This window comes from Haemorhous mexicanus, chromosome 10 (genome assembly GCF_027477595.1).
Source record: "Haemorhous mexicanus isolate bHaeMex1 chromosome 10, bHaeMex1.pri, whole genome shotgun sequence".
Classification (NCBI taxonomy): Eukaryota; Metazoa; Chordata; class Aves; order Passeriformes; family Fringillidae; genus Haemorhous; species Haemorhous mexicanus.
The window spans coordinates 10,401,227-10,422,386 of record NC_082350.1 but is presented as its reverse complement, the minus strand read 5'-3'; the positions used below and the strand labels follow the sequence as shown (position 1 = coordinate 10,422,386).

Genomic DNA, 21,160 nt, shown 5'->3' with positions numbered 1-21,160 from the left:
AGGTAACAGCCAGCAAGACAGAGCACAGGAGAGGAAAACTTGGTTCTGACCAAAGAGTCTTGGCCCAAAGCCTGTTCTTACTGAAGAGGAAAGAAAGAGCTGGAAACGAAAGTTAGGATAGCAAGAAGGGACCTCCTGGAGATTCCAGGATGTGTATCAGGTACTACATCCCATAATATCCTTTGGATAACAAAATTTGCTGACTGCACATCAATTTTTTTAAAATGGAATTTTTACTCATTAGATTATTCAAGGTATAAGACACTTTTTATAAATTTTTTTTTAAATCAGGGCAAGAGAGTGAAGAAAAACACCAGGCAAAGGCCCAGAAGTTTGGACACTCACCAAGAAGGTGTTGGAGGTATGCTCAATTCCTTGCTCCTAAGCAGGCAGTAAAAGCTGTGTGATGACTGGATGTGTAGGAAGCATACAGGAATATAGGGTGGTTGGATAAATTCTCTCACCTGTATGTGACTGAGTGCAAGAGTAAACCAGGATGTCTGACAAGTTCTTGGTAAACACACTCACTCTTAGATTAGTCATCAGTCTCTAGTTTTCCTTCAAAAATCTTCTCCAAAGCAAATTCTTGTACCAAACTTGAACATCAACAACAAAAAGTAAGAAACTCCTTCCACTGTACAAAACTGAGCTTTTCCACACAGTTTTAATCACTGACCTCGCTATCTTTAGAAGAAACCTAAGGTGGCCTCACCTTACTTTTACTATTTTCTCTAAGTTTTCTGCTATTTTTTATTCCCAAAACATTGGAAGTAAATGTGATTAAGATCTTTTATGTACTCTTGGCTTCTATGTTTGTAGTGCCATGGAACAAGAAGTAATAAACCCATCTTCAACTAAGATAAAAAAACTTTTACATATCCTCAAAACAATGCAAAATTAAAATCCTTCAAAGTGAAAAAGATCCCTTCTGGTGGGTGTTTTAATGCTTTATGAAGGTCAAGGAAACAAGCTAGACAAAGTAGTTCCCTTCTTTGCAAAGTGAAAATGGTACATTTTTGTTTGTGCCTACATTAGCAGTGGGCCTGATCTCGTATCTCATCGGTTTGAAATTTCATATTATTCCAGAAAGATAATTAGCAGTCCCACTGGTTTCCAAATACAAGTATTGCTTAAATTAGATTGCCCTGAGCTAGACCACAGAGCTGTCTTGGAGCAGAGGTTTGATGGGCAGAATGTGTCTGGTTCAATCACTCTTAGAGGCCAGGACTAGAAGCCAGAGGTCAGTACATGTCATAGCTCTCTGCCACATCAGAATTTACTGGGAAAAGCACATAATCCCAGGGAAAACTCAGAACAGGCTTTGGGGAACAGACAGTGACTCACACTGCCAGGAAGCCCCTGGTGTCACAGAGGACTATTTCTGTTTTCTATTGCCCAGCCCTGGGCACCCCCACCCCTGACTGCTGGCCTTCGCTGTGTTGTGACACACTGCACCATCACTTCCACTAAAGTGCTCAAAACATGGGTGTTTGCAGCAAGAAAGAGAAATGTAAATGAACCTGGTTCTTTCTTTGTTGGTACCCAAGCAGGATAGTTTGGTTTGGCAGAGAGAGTCATAGTTACAAATAGAAAAAGAATAAAATATTACCCAATGATACAATTAAGCAACTACTGATGGACACAACTTTACACATAGGTTAGCTGTTTTCACCAGGTATAGAAAATATCTTGTATCTTTTTATGGATGAACATCCATACTATGAGGTCAGATTCTTGGGCCCTTCAAGAACTGGATTATTATTACTGAAAGGGGTACCAGGCAAAATGCATCAGGACAGGCCCCAAGCAGGGCTGTGCAGGTTCCTGAGCACATGAATGACACAGAAAAAAGACATTGTGTTACTGTAAGTTACATACAAACCAAATGATTCCATGTGGCATAGCCTTTCCAAATGAAAAACATGAGAGCTGTGAAAAGAAAAATCCATGAGCAGAACTAAAAGTATAGAGTGAAATATTCTCAGCACCAGGCCTGGGACTCTCTTAGCTGTGAAAAATTTTACTTATTCATGTGCTACATAAATACATGGACAGATAATGCTCTCTCTTAGTAAAAAGGCAATTTGTGCTACATAAGTCCCACACATATCCCCTTGTCTCGAGCCAAGCCCTAGGTAACCATAGCCCTGAACACTGGGCAGGCAGGAGACAAGAGGAGAGCAAGTGCCAGGAGCAACTCTGCTCCTTAAAAGTCAGGCCTCTGGGGTGAAGTGTGGTAGGAGGATAAAGCCATGCTAATTCCCAGTGCTGAGGTGTTCATTGAAGGTGATTATAATTTTTCATGAGTGCCTGTAAAAATATTTGCTGCTAAAAATGCCACATGGGAGAAGAAGAACCTGAAATATTGTACACAGGTCTGTTAGCAGCCACTAAGTTTGAAAATGTTGACAATTTTCATTCATTTTAAAGGAACTCTTTCTAATATTTGATGTGACCACACGATCGTGCTCTGGACACATCTGTGAGCAGGGTGTTATTTTATAGTGTTTGAACTTTTAATGACCAAAAAAAAAATCTTCCACTATAGTTTACATGAGGGCTTTAGACAACAGCACATACCCTTTCTGTTTCATGACATCCTGGCTGTTAAATTCTTTCCTTGCCTTGTTTTAATGCTGTTGGTTTATTTGATGTGAAATCAGAAGCTCTGGGCAATAGGAGACCCCATGATTCTGTTGTGTTTTCATAATTTTTTCCTAGTAGTGTAGGTTCCCACTTCTTGTGCTGAAATTACATAGGTTATGGGCCTCAGGAAGATGCTGTTTGCCTCTTGCCCTCTTGAGCATCTCCCTTTCCTGCTGGATGAGAAGAGGGGCTGACTCCTGAAGAATGGGGGAAAACTACATTACACATCATGGCTGTTGTATAAAAATATCCTTTTCTTTGTCAGAACTGCATAACATAGATAAAATAAAAGCCCAATAGCTGAAGTGAGGCTATAGCAAAGTGATCTTAAGCTAACAAAAAATACAATGAAATAAAAAAAGGCAGCAGGAGGAGTCTCCTGCAAAGTGGTCTTTAAAAGTGCAGTCTGTGTGCAGTGCTACACATCATTCAGCAGAGCCAAGCATGCTGGTTTGTTTTGGCAGGCTGCAGAAAACGAAGAAGAAAGGCTTTCTGAAAGCCACTTACCATCCTCTGGGAGGAAAAGGTACTCCCTCCCTCACGCCTGTTCTCAGACAGGAGTTTCCAAACTCTGTTTGCCACTGAAACTCTTGACGGCACTTTCTCTGGTGCAGATGGCTCCCAGCCCTCTGGCCAGGTACGGCAATTCCACTGGGAAGGTGTGAAATCCCACTCCTAGAAGGCAGTCCTGTGCCCGGGGCAAGCGCTGGAGGGCTATGTTAAGCAGCAACAGTGACTTCGCTATCTGATACTCGGCTTGACGGGCAGGTCCTCTTAGCCCACGTTCACAAAAGGGGAGTTGTCCAAGGCAGGAAGGAGTTCAGCCAGAGTCAGGTTTCAGAAAATCTGAGCAGAGAGATCCTCACCCATTTGAAGCCAACAGGAATTTACTGTCTGACCTCATGGGTCCAAGAATTTGACTATAGTTTGCTTAAACAAACAGTAAAAATAACCTCAATAAAAACGACTTTAAAATACTTCAGAAGAGCACTAGGAAAATTATGTAGGACAAGATTTCCTTTGCTAACTGTGAGCTACAACCATTGCATTGCTGTTGAATGTTACCTCCAAAGCCTGCAAAAGTCCATAAGTCAAGATGGAATTACAAGCTAAATTTGCAGTCACTCCCCTCTCTCTGAGAGAGGCATTCTGAAGGAATATTGCCATGAAAGACAGCACAATTTGGCCCAGAGCAGTTACTTTTTCATACAGCTCAGTACTGCTAACTCATTCTTCTGTTACTGTCAAAGTCAAAACCACAGTTGATTACTGATACAAGGTGATTAAAAGTAACAGTCTGTTCATGAACACGCAGGATGTGCAAGGTGAGCTGTGGAAGCAGACACTCTCCATGCAGTTTGGAGTGCCTAGGAAGGCTCCCTGGGGACAGTGGACAGCAGAACTGCAAATTCCTCCCTAGGAGTGCCTCAAGTGTTTTCTAGAAGCTTTCCTCTGATGCCAGCAGCCACATTAGAAGGATCCTGTGCATTTATGTAGTCACATCATAAGCACGAGTGCACACACAAGGTGTTAAGCACTACACAATCTGCCCTTTCTGACTTTTTACAAATTCTTCTTTTCAAGGGACACAAGATCAATCTTTATTTTCCCTCTAGGAACATGGGAAAGAATTTCCCCATCACACTAGTTTTTATTTCAACAAAATGTGTAGGATTGAACACTTTGTAATCTCACCCTGTATATATTTAACATTAAAAGCATTCACTGGCACCTGCTATTTCAACCTATGAAACAGCATATGCAACACATTTTAGGAGTCTTATAACATTTGTATTGCTGTCTTTAAGGTTTTGATTTACATTATTCCAAATTTCTAAACTCCTGGAAAGATGATTTATTTCAAATGATACTACTACAGAAAAAAAAAAACTAAAACAAGAGTCCCTGAAAAAAACTGTACAACTAGAGTCCCTGCAAAAACTGCACTATCACTCAATGTAATTACATGATGCAGTACTGTAAAAAAACTCTGGGCACCTTTTTTCAAACTTACAGGTCACTAAAGACTTGACTACATTGTGTTGTGCTCTATGGCCTGACTAATCCACCACTTCAAAATGACTGACAAGATTATTTGGGATTCCAGGAACTCCCAAAGATTCAAGATTATGAGCAATTAATACTGATCCTAAAATTAAATTAACAAACTATTAGTAAAACTTCAGCACCTCTGGTTCCAGACCTCCAGTTTCATGATTCATTGCTTTCAATTACTAAATGTCACAGTTACTTTACTCAGAACCAGCCCTGCACATACTCCTATCCCTCAAGTTTTCCAGTAGCCCTTAGATTTATCTGCCCTTATTGCTGAGGCTACTAAAAAAGCAAATTTTAGGTGACAAATTCACTGTTCTGCTTTCCATTTTCATACTGGCAGTCAGTCTAGCAACAGATCTTTCTGACCCTGCATTATTATCTCATTTGGAAGCATAATCTTTTCTTCTAAGCTCTTTTTTTTAACACCAAACAACTGCCCAAAATGTACTCACACTCTGTAAATGCTTTCAAAAGAAGAGCTTGTAAATTAACTAATATTGGGGATACTGAGGAAAGTCATCTCATGCATCTCAGTGGATCATCACAAAGTGCATTCTTATTGAGATCACTCATTAAAATCAAAACTTCATCTATGCCTTTGCTAAGGAATAAATGCAGAACTCAAGCAACCCAGCATTACACTTCCTGTCATTCACTGTAAAATAGAAAGGAAAATACAATATTGTATTAGGTCAGTCACAGGAGGGACAAAGGACAGGCACTTTGCTGGAGTTCAGTGATACAGAGATCTCCTGTGCTCTGCATTTTGCAGTGCAGCAGCTGCAGGGTAACACTCTTGTGTCCCAGATTTCTTTGGGGCATTACTAACCCATTCTCTCCTTCATTTCCCCTTGCTGGAAGGTGCTGCTCTGGGGCACGTGTGCCACAACTTCTCCTGAACCAGACTTCACACAGCAGGGTGGTTTGAGCTGTGACCCCAGTGGCCACTGCAGCTGGCCCTGCCCGTGGCTGGGTGGCCATGCCCACAGCACAACCCAGCTGCAGTTAGAGTTTCTTACTCTCAGTCATGGCAGCCTTGAAAAGCTGCCAGATTCTAAATCTCATGCAGAGAAGAACAGCCCCGCCACTGCACTGAGAGGTGGTGTGGAGTGGTGAGAGCTGCTGCAGGCAAGGTCCTTTCCTCCTCTGCATCCACAGAGTCCCTGTGGACTGCAAAAGCTCTCATGTACAAGGGAGCTGAAGGCAGCAGGGTGCATGCTCTGGATACTGCTTGGACCAAGAAGGGCTCCAAAATTGAGAATGGAATAATGAAAGTGAATGGAAACAAGACCATAACTTTGCAAGACCTAAGAACTGCAAGAAAGAGGACATTGAAACCTGTCCTAAAGTTATAAAAATGTGACATGTGGAGACATCAAAAATTCCATTAGTTTCCCCATTTTATTGAACCTCATTGTTTCCAAACTATAAAAAAAGCACATGACCTTCAGCACTATTTTTACTGAAGTCAGTACTTGAACCTAAGATTTAGCTAACTTTTGTTGCTGCAACAGATGAAGAACTTCACCACACCAATTTACCAGCAAAGCTCCTAAGTCCTTGTATTTCTCTAGCACTTTCAGGAAAATGGCCAAAAAAGAATTTTAAAATTAAAGAAATATAAAATTAGCAAAATAATGTATGGAGGGAAAATGCCTCAGTACTGAAACCTGCTTTACTTTAAAGCTGCTTTACTTACAAGAAATTTTGAAGTATGCTCTTACATTTCTCCATTTTTGATATTGAAACTGAGTCAAGGATCATTTTCCTAGAGTAAATGCCATTTCTCAAATATTGTACTGATTGTATGAAGGGAAAAATGTTCAGGAAAACATGACTAAAAACCAACACCAAATGTTCAGAGAGGATCTCACTCTTGTAGGTGGTCACAACTTCCTTTTAAAAATGTGTAAAAACATTATTAAAAACCAGATATCTTCATTAATCATTTATTTCTAACTCCCATTTGAAGTGCAGTTAAACAACAGTTGCCAAAGTTATAAACCATACTGAGAGTTTCTGAAGAACATAAAGATGTAAGAGCCTGCTTCAGTATGAGATACCACATCTGATGTTACCTCACAGCAGCATCATGCAGTTTGATTTTTATCAGGAATGGCTAAACTATAGTAGCCAAATCTAATAGAGACAGGATTTCCTGGCACAGAGAATGGCTGAGATAAAGCAAGAGAGTCAGCCTGGTATCTGTGGGCTTTAGACAATGGGATTCATTGGGTTCAGAGATTCCCTGTACCTTGCTCCTGTTTTCTGTTTAAAAGGAATGAATCTCTGAAGGGATGGTGCTGGCTGACAAAGCGTGTGAATCAGCACTAACACAATAAACCAGAGCAGCAGCTCCTCAACCATGGAGTGACCTGGCAAACTCAGCCTAGACTATGCCAGCAGCATGGCTGTGCTCAAATTCAGATCTCTAGAGCAGGAAGAAAATTTAAATACCCAGCTTAAAAGGAAAGGCTAATGACAGTGCAGGACGATGAAAACATTGAGCTTCTTCTTAACCTATGGACATATATCATCTGTAACATAAGCAAACTCAAACAGTAAAAACAGTGTTGCTTTTCTCTGATTGTGTTTTAAAGTTTGGTGCCAAGAACCATGATCTGACCAATGTTAATTTTAAAAGTGCATATTGGTGTTGTCTTTTCTCATTTTTTTTTCCTATTGTGAATTATACAACTGTGATCAGAAACACCAGATAGCAAATGTGCTTTTCCAGGCTATAAAAAAAGAGAAGGGCCAAGCGAATCCCTGAGTCCACTAACTGCCACTGACTTGTGAAGGCTTAAGAGCAGGCCACTGGCCCATCAACTCCTGTCTCAATCAGTGGAATATGTCCTTTCTCCTATGTTTTGTTGAGGGAAAGCATTCCTTGGACATTCTAGTTACAGCTTAGGAGTAAAAGGGGAATTTGCTGTCGATGTGCGTGATGTCAGATTTTAACCCTGTAACTTTGAATTCCAAATGAAAAGGATTTCCTATTATGCAATTCTGGTTGGGGTGAAGGGTCTTCCTTACAGTGTATCCATCACCCTACAAGGTTCTTAGTATTTCCTGCATTAAGATCCATTTTCTGAGATTGTTTTGAGTAGCTGCTGCCAGGCTGCTGCAGCAACATATTGCACACTGAGACTGGTCCAGCTGGACAAGCTAGTACAATGATAAAATTAACTGTAAAGGGAGAAAATTTATCACTCATAGGTCTCATAGAGAATCACAGATGATTATCATTTCAGCTTCAATTCAATGGATAACCTAAACATGTGCTCAACTGGCAAAAGTATATCAGTCATCCTCCAGACTAACAGAAATATTTTGCTATTTAAGATAAGGCAGTGCTTTGCTGCCTCAAGGCGAGATAACTGAGCCTACATACAGTTATGGGGTGATTCACTTTACAAAGGGCTAATAAATGAAAGCTAGCTGTTTTAATAAATGCCTAATCAATTGGCAATTACATGTTGCTGTGAACTGCAATGGGTGAGAGGTCTGACAAATAGTCTGCAATGCTCCCGTAAAATCCACTTACAAGGTTGGGTATTTTTATCCATTCCTAATGCTCACCTGAACTGGACAAACTTTCTTTCCAGCCTGAGGCCCTTCTATATCCAGTATCTATTCATGTAAGGTGTTATGCATGTGAGTCACCCCTAGACTGACAGCAATTCCCTTATGTGAATAGAGCTGGGATCTGCAACACAAGAGTCCCGCTGGTTTAGGGCATTTCTAAAACTTGGAGCACTTGATCTGCATAAGATACAGACAGCCAAAACTACACAGACTGAGCTGTTTACAGATATTTTTCAACTACAGAAAACTGTCAGGAGAAACACCAATATATTTTCCATTTTGGATCTGAAAAACTGGAAACCTTAAAAATTAGTAAAAAAAATAATCTTTTAAAGTTCTCATTTAAAATACATGATGTTTTTATTTTCATTGTTTTAACAAGACAAAATGAGAATAAAAGTAGGTTATCAAAAGTGGGTGCTGGCATTCATACTTTTTTTTTAATTGACATACACATAATGTATATGAATAGCCACACATTTCTAGTGAAAGACTATGAACAAACACACATATACAGAGATAGAGAAACGTCCTATACATACATACATGAGTGAATATACATATTTATGTGCATACAGTATACAGACGAGATACTATACAGGTACAGTCAGTGCAATATCCTGTATAAGGCTACACAAACACGGAGAGAGGCTGGTGGGGTGGGGACAGCCATGAGAACAAAGCCTGGATGGTTGTGACTCAACGCACACGGTGGGGACAGCCTGGCTGCTGTGGGGTGTTCTGTGCGTCAGGCACACGCAGCTCCAACAGAAACATGGTACAAAACACTCAGCTGAAAAAGGAGGACAAGTGGGAGTGTGTGGAGGAAACTGAAATGCATATGAGCAGACAAATAAGGTTGTTCTACCTAGGATACAGAATGTTTGGTTCATTTACAGAGAATGCCTATATATAAACCCATGCTTTCATGAATTCATGCCATTTTTTATTTCTATCTTTTCCTTTAAGAATATTACAAAATTCTTGCCCTGAGTTAAACATAAATACACACAGAAAAGGGGGTGGGGAAAAAGGAAATTGCATGCTTCTGGGTTTTTTTTAAATAAAATTTTAACCAAGGCACAATGTCTTCAAGAGTGGTTGCAAGACCATTTGAAATAAACTTAGCAAGTGCTATTGTTCTGGGACTGTGGCAAAACTAATTGTTTGCATATAAAAGTCTCAGAACAAGTTTTGAAGTGAATTTACAAGTTTTAGAAGAGAACAAGTAAATTTATTACATATGCCTTAAAGAGAGATTCCCTGAAGAGGAAGGAATGCTACCAATGCTACCAAATTAAATTATTTTATAGGCAACTTATTGATGTTTGGACTGAAATTATTTCACACAAACTACATTATATATTTGTTTAGCATTGGCTGTTACCTATTTTTAGTAGAATCATATACAGTGCTGTAAGAGCAGCTAAAAATGAGATGAAGAACTTCCAGATAATTTTCAGTTTCTGCGTTAGGCAGTACACACAGTGGTCTCACTGATTCAGCGAGCTGCAAGAATCACAGCTCAGGCACAGCTGATCAATGGTGGCATGAGACTATCAAGGCTGTATCTCTCTCTGTCATTGACCTGCATGAGTGTCTTACTGGAAATATTAGTTACTAGCTCCTGTGGATCCCACTCTGTACACCCATGCTCAAATCTGACTCTCAAAAGAAAGGGTGCAGAGGCCGTGCTTGGCTGTTGGCCCCACATTCAAGCACTAAAACTCAGATACACAGAGTTGGCATCAACTTCCTGGGTTCTGGAGGGTACCTCAAATTCCAGGGAACAACCGCCTTCATTGTGCTGCATTGGCTGCAACATCTGTCCCCATAAATCTCTCTGAGCTGACTGTTTATCAGAGTGTTGAAACACACCATCTCAACTCTATCAAAACCAGGCACAACATAGCAACCCCCTGAAACCTCTGACCACACAGGTGAGTTCTTCTCATGTCTGTCCTGTGTCTGTTCAAGAAACTGTAACTCCCAATCTGAGAAACAACTAGGTAAGGAGAGTAAAAAAGTGTTGAGCATGTAAATGAAAACCTCATAAATGCCATGTTATTTCATCCTTTGTCAGAAATATCATCACATTTGAAAGGTTTCAACAAATTCTGTCATGGAGCTTATCTCTTTCTGTTTTCTGCTGACAAGCTCACAAAGTTCATGCAGGAATAAAATATCAGGGTAAAGGAATGGCATACTCTTTCTTCTCCTCTCTTCCATCCCACCTGAAATAGTGGCAACTACGCAGGCACTCCAGGGCTTGGCAGGATGACAGACTCGAGGTGCGATGCTCAGACCAGTGTCTCTGTTCCCACACCTGACACCCTCTTGCTGTGGGGTTACTTTTTAAACAGCTGACCTGCTTTCACTCATTACTTCCTCCCTGTGACACACTTATTTTATGCCTAAACCCCATGCTATGACCCTTATGGAGAGGGAGAGTCACCAAAGCCACGTTGGGCTTTAGCACCTATGGTGACAGCAGTGCACTCTCAGATCCACCTGTGCCTGCTGTCCCCTCAGCCGTGGGACAGAGGCTGCTCCAGCAGTGTGGGGCCACACTTAAACCAGACTCCTGGCAAAGCAATGCACTGGCCTGCTCCTGCTGCATGACCAACCCAGCTGAGTGAGGAAGAAAAGATGCTGGGACAGCAATAGCAGGCTAGTCTGCCAGCAAAAGACAGCTTGGACACATTTGCTTCTCATGCCAATCAGTCAGGTGTGCCTTGGAGGTGAGGGATAGTGGATGTGACTATTCCATCTACTTCAAGGTTTGCATTTTATTTTCCTTTTTTAAAAAATGTGTTTTACTTTTTTAATAAGCGTTCTCTATTTGCAATTTGCATATTTAGAAATCATTTGCACTGCTCTGGACCTATGCACTGATTAGGTAAGGCCAGATTCAAGCTGAAACTCAACACAATGCAATGTGGAGCCTTCCCCAAAGCATTAACATTCTTTTTTTTGCTCTCATCCAAAATGTTGACAGCATATTTTGCTGGACTGTCGACAGCAGAATTTTGCTTTCTTGTGTGCAAGAGATTTGTCTTTGCAGGAAAAACCCAGAACTGTGGAAAGTAATCCAACCGCTCCCTCTTGTGGGCACAGGGTTCTGCTGCACTTTAGAAAGGCACAAATCACATAAATCCAAAATTCTAACAGTGCAAAGTCCCCAGAGGGCTGTGTGACACTGCAGGACACAGTTCATGCCCTGGCACTTCTTTCAAGGTGGCAGCAGTTAGGGTGACGGATCCCTGACTCTCATGAACATTCTGTCTGAACAAGAAAGTAATGTCCTATGGCTCTGGATTCAGGCTTCTAAATACTCCCAGGACACACACACTGGTCCAATCCAGACATCATCTCAAAGTAAAATTGGCCCCTGTCCCATCAGTGAAGTGCCACGGGCTTCTCTCTGTACCCCTTTGTGGGCTCTTCCATGCTTGTCCATCCTCCCAGGCAGGACCCAGAGGATTTCCTCTCTCCCTGCCATTTGCAAAGCCAGCATCCACAAGATTCAGTCTATGCCTACATTCCTTTTTCTTCGCCAACACTGAAGATTTCTCCATGACAGGGCCATTTGTGAGAGAGACATTATTTTTAAAGTGTCCTCAGTAAAATATACCTGGTTTTCCACTTTTAGACATTCAAATGCATTTCATTGTATCAGTGACACATAAATGATGCAAAATCACTGTCACAGATAGAGCAGATTGCACCCCAAATAGTTTTTTTGCACTTTCTAATTTCACAAGAACCAAACCGTAAGTAATTCCTTAACTGGGAGTCATACCCTTACCAATATACTTCCATCTGCAACCTCTTACTTTCTCATCTATTACACTGAACTTCTGAATCTTTGGGGCAGGAGCAGCCTTTGTTCCATGCATATTGTCTACCAACAAATAACTGTGACTCTTGGACACACCACAGGCAATATTGTGGTAGATCCTAGTGGCCAGCATTAAGCAGGTTTTGTATCCAGTGACAATCCCAACCCTTAATAAATGTGATGGCTAAACATAAGGAGTAATTAAGTTCCTTTTAGTGAATATCTTCTCAGGCAAAAATAGAAACTACCATCCAAAGTAATAAATAGTGTATAGAAAGTCCAGACCAAAGCCCCATGGGGCTCTGATTACAGAGCAAGCAACACAGGACTGTTCCCACACAGTGGGCACATTTCTTGGATGAAGAAAAAGATCGAGTATCAAAAAGGAGCAACCATAACCTTGGCTCCAGGAGCACAGAGACAGACATCTCTGAGGCATTGCACTGGCTCAAGAGGAACACTTGGCATGTACACACAGGGGGAGGAAAAGGGTTGCCACTGTGCCATGAACTGTTTAGTATGTTTTGCTATTCTATGTCCAAAATACACAACAGACTTTCAGAACTTTTGAACGTTAGAGGAGAAAAAAGGGATGGAGAAAATTCTAAGAGTGGCAATTAGCACAGTAGTTAGATAGTCCCTTTGAACAGAAATCTGGGACTGTGTGTCCCCTGAGATCTTTAACAGGGATAATTTTTCCCTTTGGTCCAGAGGGCAAGGATGACAGAAGTTGATTCTTTCTTTTCAAATCCTTGTGCATGATAAAAGCCAAAACAGCAGAATCACTAGAGCCTGATGCTAGTTCTAGGCTGAGATTCATCAAGGAGTGCATGTAGCACAGACTGACAGTACTGAGTGCTGACATGGGTCCATGCTGTGTAACACACACAAATTCTCTTGCTAGCACAATTTATTTTTTACTAACATTTCCCTAGTAATCAAACTGGATGAAGGACTGCTTCAGTCCACAGACTTCTCCATCTACCTGCAATGACTGTATTTCTTTCATATAATGGAAGCTAAAAGAAAGACTGCTGTGATCAGATACGGAACAGTGGATCTTGATTTATAGGTGCTCATTTCTCAGCAGCAGAATTCATCAACTGCAGAATCAGGAACCCAGCTCTGCTACTGTGCCCCACAACTGCAGAGTGTTTGCTGACTCTTTGAACTCTTGTGCACTACTGCTGGGAAAAAATGGCAACTTTAGGCTGAGAATAATAGAAGAGCACAGATGCTTTGTTTATGCTCACAGAGTATTCACTTTCAGATGCACATTTGCCAACTAAAGCATGATAATGTCAATTCATTGGGGAAGTACTGTGTCTAGGTGCAATTGTTACCATTATGGCTATAATTATTCAAAAATAATTATAGCCATAATGGTAACAATTTGCATTCCCAACATTCACTAATTACAGGGTGACCACAATGTTTACAAGGCATACAAAGACTATAATATGTTTTGTATTCACAACTAAAGCTAGAGATATTACAAGCTGGGCTTGTGATTTTTAACTGACCCAATACAGAGGAAACCTAAGCATGAGACAAATATATATCTGTGCTGCTGAAGAGTACTCTGTACTTGTCAAAATTTAAATCCAAATTATTAGTTTAAAGTTTTGTGTATTTTTTCAATGAGCTTCTACTGCACTTGAACAGCAAGGTATTGCTCTACTCATGCATATGAAAAGCAGCTAAAATATATCTCAGCTTCTTTGTGGTACTTCCATCACGATTTTGTTTTAAAATGGAACCATTAGAATAGGTGTTTGGGATTTTTTAGCTGAAGTACAAAATTAAATAATAGTTGTCTTCTCACATCAGTTTTAATGCTAGATTTTTTTTTTTCCCCACAATACAATATGTGCATTTTGGTTGCATTTCAGTTAGCATCTAAATACTGACTCCTAAATAAAATGTTATCTTAATTCTTGTGTGAAAAAGTTGGAATTTAACAGTCGAGGCTGGAACAAGCCTCCTCCTTCTCTCCTTCCCTCCCTCTCCCTCCCTCTGGGGCAGGGCAGGAGCAGGTGGGGCAGCCCCAGTGAAGCCTCTGCTTCCCCTGCAGGTGCAGGATGTGGGACAAGGGGTGTGGGATGGGCTGGCCCAGTGGGGTGTGCTGGGCCCTACTCCACCTCAGCCCAGAGTTGAGCCCACCCTCAGCAGGGGGGGGTCCAACCTCAGCAGCCCCCTGCTTTGCCTCCCCAGCTCAGGGGTAAATAAAGCTTTTCCTAATCCTGTTGGGTTAGCTTGAACACTTGCTGAAGTGCATTTTCACCCAGACTGCCTCTGGCACAGACCCAAGCCATCCCAAGGGGTTTCTCTCCTGTCCTTGCTCACACACCCTGGTGTGCACTAGTCCTGTCCCAGGCCAAGGGGACATGAACACAAACACAAATCTCCCCAGATGCATATTCAAAGTAGAAAATCTCCTTGCATCTCTACCTACATGGCTATGTTGGAAACCTGTGCTGGGACACTGCTGGTCTCTGCCCCCTGGCTCTCTGAACTTTGGATTTCCATGTCTGTAACACAGCTCCCTCAGCCTGCCAGCCCCAGGCACCAGCCACCCTCAGCACTTGGTTATTCTACAAGTCTTTTTTATTTTCCTACCTAAATATGAATTTAAGGAGCCAACCTGTATCTAAAATTCTTGTCTATCAAAGACACATTCTCATACATTCTCACACAAACTATTGATGGATTCACTTCATTTGGTGCAAGACAATGGTCAAGTCCACTCTTGGGAGTCCTTTCCCCTTTGCTATATTACATTCCTACAAATCATAAAATAAGTGAGAGCTGTCCTGAATTCTGGAGGGTAATGGTTAGTTTGTCCATCTTGTGCCTTCTGTCATGTTTATCAATGTGGTCATGTGGGGAAAGTAAAATGCTGCCTCAGCTTACAGAGAACTCAGGCAGATACCAGGCGAGTAACGAACTGAGCTGCAAGTTTTCTAAAATCAGCCACAAAAAGTTTCAGTGTTCATGCTGATATATTTTCTAGCTTTTTCTTCACTCCTTCAATGCACGTTGAGACTCCTTAATGCACAGCCATCGATGTATTTTCATTCCCTTCTCTGAGTTATTCCTTCTAATCTCAGCATGGCTTCTGAATTTTACTTTGATCATATCTTTAAAGTTTAAATCTTCTTTCCTTGCTTAAATTGGAGCTAGATATCACTGCCTGGTCCCCCACAAAAATACACCAAACCTTAAGAGGCATACAAACCCTCAGAATTAAGATAAAATACCTTGAGGAGGAAACAGGAAAGGACAGTGCTGTCTGGCCACTGAAAAGCAAGAAACTAACAGGCAGCATGAGGAGAGGCTGCACATTTGCAGATAAGGACACTGTTTTGTGGAAATCTATCTGAAAATAGGTTCTGCTTTGCAGGAAAGCTGAAATAGGAAACTCTAGCTATTAGTAGTTTTGTTTTCAAAGAGTGTTGTTTTCTTCAGACCATCTATCTTAAAAACATGCTGTGCTGCTATGCAGCCTAGTATGTGGGATTTTCCAATCACTGTCTACAAATTAATGAAAACAAATCTCCCTTGACAAAGTTCATTAGCAGAAAAAAAATTCCCAAGGTGTTATATGATCTCTTTTTTTATTAAAATGGAAATCAGTGGGATTTTTCTGTGCTGAAGACTGTTTCAGAGAGGCATGGCAGTGATACAGAGAGGATTTTATGTACATTAAAACTCTGGGTGCACGATGTTCTGCTCTCCAGCAGAGGGACTTCCACAGTCTGCCTGAAACGTTTTCTTCTTTTGTGACAGACATGCTCAGTGCACACCTAGCCTGTGTGCCACTGGGATATCTGAGCTCATCGATGGAATGTAATCCTTTGTTACCCGAGGTGAAGATGTGGAGAACGGTAGGATGGCAGGGAAACACCTTTGCACAGCAGTGATACCTGTGACTCCTAATCCTGCGTGCTTTACACAAGTGAACAGCTTTGTTCACCGTGGCTGTCCTGTGGCAGGACTGAGCATTTTCCACTGCAGGGTGAAACCTTTGACCATGCCTGCTGCAGGAATCTCAGGTGCCAGCACAGAGGTTCCATCAAAATGGGTGAGGCATTATTTACTGGGGCAACTGTGGACCCTGCTTATTGCTCTTTATAAACCCCTCAAAGTGATTAAATCCCACTGCTCTCTGTCCACTTAGATGGTTACAAAGACAGTTCATTGTTTTCATTTCCACATAAAGGCCAAGCACAGATGGACTTTTACTATCTCTAATGTTATTCACCCACTTCTTTTCTCTAAGATACAAATTGCTTTACTCTCTACAACATTTCTCCTTTCCCTGTAACTTTTTGTGAACAATGTCATACCTTTATAGAATGAGAATCACTTAGGCTGAAAAATGCCTTTAACCCAGCCCTACTAAATAGCCTTACTAAACCATGACCCCAGGTGCCACCTCTACATGTCTTTTAAATATCTCCAAGGATGGTAGAATGGACTCTTCTACTTCCCAGGGCAGCCTGTTGCTTGACAACTCTTTCTGTGAAGAATTTTTTTTCTGATATAAACAGATGGTATCCTACTGTGTGGAAGTGTTAAAGCAGGTCACTGACCATTACCCTGTGGATTAGGGGGCCTTCATTCTGCTCCCTGTGTCCATCTTCCAGCTCAGGGGGTGGTACCTGGGGAGCAGCTGGTCCTGCTATTGAACACTGAGGCAAAGAAGGCATTAAGTACCTCAACTTTTTCCTTATCTTTTGTCATTATGTTCTCTCTGCCATCCAAAAAGAGGATGGAGATTCTCCTTAGACTTCCTTTGGCTGCTAATGTATCTATAGAAACATTTTGATTGTCTTTCTTGACAGTAGACAGATTAAGTGCTAGTCAGGATTTGGCTCCTCTAATTTTCTCCCTCCATAACCTCATCACACCCTTGTCCTCCTGAGTTGCCTGTCCCTTCTTCCAACTTTCATAAACTCTCTCTTTTCCTGAGTCCCAGCAAAAACTCTATTCAGACAGTCTGGTCCTCTCCCCTCTTGTCATTTGGCACTTGAGGAAGGCCTGCTTCTGCATGTTTAACATTTCCTTCTTCCCTTTCTTTACAAGGCAACGCATCCCATCTAGAATACTTCTCACTACTTATACCTCTCTCTGTAGGATATTTTTATTTAGATATGCATTTAGGAAATCCAGCTATGTGCCACTTTTGTTGCTCAAAAATATTCTATGCTCCTGCCATTATTACAGTTCCAAGCCCCCACCTGACTTCCTCTGCTACTTCCTTAATTTTTTAAACTTTTTCCTTTCACAATCAATAACTTCAGTTGCAGGATAAACTTATGTTTATCCTTCAGTTTAAATTGAGATAATTCATGACTTCATCCAAGGTTGCATTTTGCAACCAACATTTCCCAAATGTCCTCACCATTTCCCAGAATTAAGGACAGAAGGCAGGCTCTCAATCTGGCTCAGCATTTTGGTAAATGCTGGCTGCCCCTACACTACAGAATTTTTAGTGTTTTCCATCAGACACCAGCCATATAATTAATCTCTGCTCATAAGACATTTCTTCTTATTTTTTGGTGGTCCCTCTACTGCTTCCCATCAATATACCATAGATATATTCGGTGGATACTAACTGATTAATCCTCACCATTCCTACATCAATAACCAAACAAGAAATAGGAAAATAAGGCATAGGGCAGTTAAATGACAATAATTACATAATTACCTAATACATGATTGGAATTATAATTTAGGTTTCCGTAGATCAGATCGATTTTTAATTACTAAGGATAGTCACCCCTTTGAACAATTGTATTACAAATGATGGGTTTTGAGAACTCAGTTGCAAATTTGTTGGTTTTTTTTTTTTTTTTAATTTTAAATTAAGCATTTTGAAAACCACAAGTCTGGGGTCCATGAAGATTTGAGAAAACCAATTAACAGTAATCTGCCCTTCCCCAGATCTTATATTCCTGTTTGAATGTTAGCTGTGCCCATCTGATCAGCAAAGAGGGGAATAACATGATACATCTCCTTAATCTTTTGGAAAGTCAAATTTGCTCATTATGATATTGTTAAGGAAAGCAGTATCAATACAATCAATAGCCACAGCACACAAAAATGGATACCCTGTATGTCACAACCCAGCAGACTGAGAATGGGCTAACAGCCCAGCTGTTGGAAACACATTTCACCCATCAACCATTATTTGCATATTAAGGTAGAATAGGTGTTGAAAGAACAATCAATGTTTGTATCTGCCACGGAGAGAAGACTTTTGTCATTCCTCTGAAATCAGGCTCAAATCCACACCTTTAAAAGTTATGCTATCATAGTCAATGGCAACATAATACATGGACAGTAAAAGATTGTCAGCTGGAAGGGAAGACTTAGGGAGAGAAAGCTTGTACTGGTTTTTCTTGTTTTTCATGAAGTCATGACCGTACAATACATTATTCAATTAACAAGATCACCTTCCTACAGTCACTTGAAAGTTCCTCTTATCATCTTTGTTCCTTTCTTCTGTATGAATTGAGGTGGATTTTTCCCTCCACAGTTTCAGTGAACCCTGGCTGCAGCTTCTAAGAGGCTCATTATCTCTTCTATCACATCAGCTTCTGCTTTCAAGGGTCATTGTTTAGTTCTTAGTATAAACTGACAGGCTAAAATCCCTTCAAAACACCCAAGGTGCCTTTGCCACTGAGTAAACAGCAAAGCATCAGGAGTGCTGTAAAACCCATTTAATCAAAAATATATACTACATGAACACTGGGACACTGAAAACCTTTGGAAGTACAATTACCCTAATTTCTTCCTTAGATGAAGGAACACTTGATGTGTTATTTAAATGGGCAGTCATTTTGAATCTCCATTATAGACTTGATTTGCTTATGTAAAATATGCTTTAGAAGTGTGCAGGGTTCTCTCAGTCTTCATGTCTGGCAGCACTCAAAAGCAATACAATCATATCAGTTCATACAGGTTACAGAGCTGTAACCTGTACAGACTTGGCTATCCAAATATAACCTTCCTAACAAGTTGCTGGTTGTCTGGAGTGAGTAAATCAACCTTACTCTTGTGGTCTTTGCTTTGGTCGAGACATTATAGGAGCAACTCACTGAGATACAAACACAATTATGTGATTATTGCAAAGCAGTCCTCGGGGAGTTTCCACTCAAACCTCAGTGACATTCAATAGTATTTTGGGGACTAACTCCCTGAAAGCCAGACAAAAATTCTCCATCAAAATAAGGGTGCCTGTGTGTGCATGCACATATGCATGTGCACCTAAATCCATCTGTGCTCCTGTCTCCTTGTGCACCCACACCCCACACGTACACACCCGTGATGCAGTGCCACAGTGCTTTGACAGGAGCCATTCACGTGATGTTTAAGCAAAACCTCTTCTTTCAATTGCTACTCTCAGTTAGTTCTGTCAAACTAATAATACAGGTCTGTGCAACAAAATGTTACAATATCAGTATTAGCATATAAAATAAAGGTAAGTATAGGTTTCCCACGTCTTTATTTCTTTTCCCATTTTCTCTCTATTGGAGAAATTTGCCAAACCCAAAGACTTTCTTTTTTTTTCCTATGTGGCAGTTTTGTTTCTGATGATGACAAAAAAAGTATCTATGTTTAATAAAAGGAGATGTTGCTCCTTTGATTTGGTTTTTTTTTTTGATTCCTAACAATATACAATAAATATAACTACAGTGGACTATTTAATAGTCCTGTAAGCATTACATGGTCTATAGCTGAAGAGGATCTAGCAGCCTCAACTAAACAAAATCACTTGCTGTAAGAGCAGTTTTCAGGACAGTGATAAATCACAGTGTAATACAATCATGCATTAAGCTCCAACCAGATGTGAGACTGGCACAAATATTAAAGTACAACTGGGCAGAAGTCAAGTATGTACAAGTCATTGACAACATTGGTGTAAGTGCTCTAGACAAGACATTTAAAAGAAATTTACATAAAAACATAGATTAAATTTATCAAAGTTTGATAAATTTTAAGACGGTAAAAAAGTACAGAAAGCATGAAAAAATAAAAAACCCAGCCAGTTCATACTGTACAGTTTTACTACATTTATATTACAGAATGAAGACAGGAAAAGATACAAGGAATCAAGAGCAAAGAAAATTCTGCTGGCTGCGGCCAGCGGAATTTCATTGCCGATGAGAGATGCGCACACACAGATGCACGCACACGCACAGAAAATAAAGACATAAAGCAAAAGAACCATTTACTGTAACAAATGACAGACAGAGAGGTGGGAACATTTGGCATGTTGCAGCACATGGAGTCATTCCCGATTGGCTAACGATGGTACCTGGCTCGGCTGGAGGTCGCCGGGCTGCCTGAGCGGCGCCACCGACGGAGGAGGCACTCCTGACGTGGACGCGGAGCGGCCCAGCCGGCAACTCGACTTAGACTCTGAAAGGGAGAGAGAAACACCAGTGAGCAGGAGCAGGGGACTGCTGCAGCAAGCTGAAACACTGTGGATCCAGGATTCCCTTGAAATGGAGACTCCAGCCTTGGTAACGAGTTAAAGTCTTGGACATAGGGCTGAATCATGAGCAGAAGTTGAGATCAGAAGAGGGATTCAGGCAGGATTCATGCCATGTCCTGGCCTCTTTGCTCTGGCTCTCTGAAGGACAGAGCATAAACAGCAGTCAGGAATACAAAAGAAGCATTCCTGTTTCCCCACTCCCCTGCTCCCCGGCACCTTTTCTACTCCTCATGTAATACAGCAGTGATTAAGGGAGTTACAGAGGCTTCTGGTATCACCTCTCCATCCCAGAGCTGGGGGACGTGACAGTCCAAAGACTGACTGTGCTGAAGGAAAGCATGAAATACCAGAAAATAAAGGAGGTATGTAAAAGTGGTGAGGATACTGTTACACTTGGGGATTTGGAATGACACCAAAAATTCTTGGATATCTCATGTCAATAGCAATGAGTTGAGAGCTATAAAGTAGGATGAAGAGATAAATCAAAGCATCAGCAGTGGCAAAGTCAGTTGCCCAGAATC

General features: G+C 41.0%; 1 protein-coding gene across 3 annotated transcripts in view; it reads right to left on the bottom strand.

Annotated features, from left to right (window-relative positions):
* The window catches only part of NYAP2 (neuronal tyrosine-phosphorylated phosphoinositide-3-kinase adaptor 2), a 127,043-nt gene that overhangs the window by 7,441 nt on the left and 98,442 nt on the right, over positions 1-21,160 (bottom strand). For 2 of the 3 annotated variants that reach the window (XM_059855290.1, XM_059855291.1), the window contains exon 5: positions 8,628-20,563. In XM_059855290.1, the coding sequence (XP_059711273.1) occupies positions 20,433-20,563 (131 nt within the window). In that variant the 3' untranslated portion in view covers positions 8,628-20,432. Of the gene's footprint in view, positions 1-8,627; positions 20,564-21,160 lie in introns of those variants that run through there. The other variant, XM_059855292.1, reaches the window with a different exon arrangement.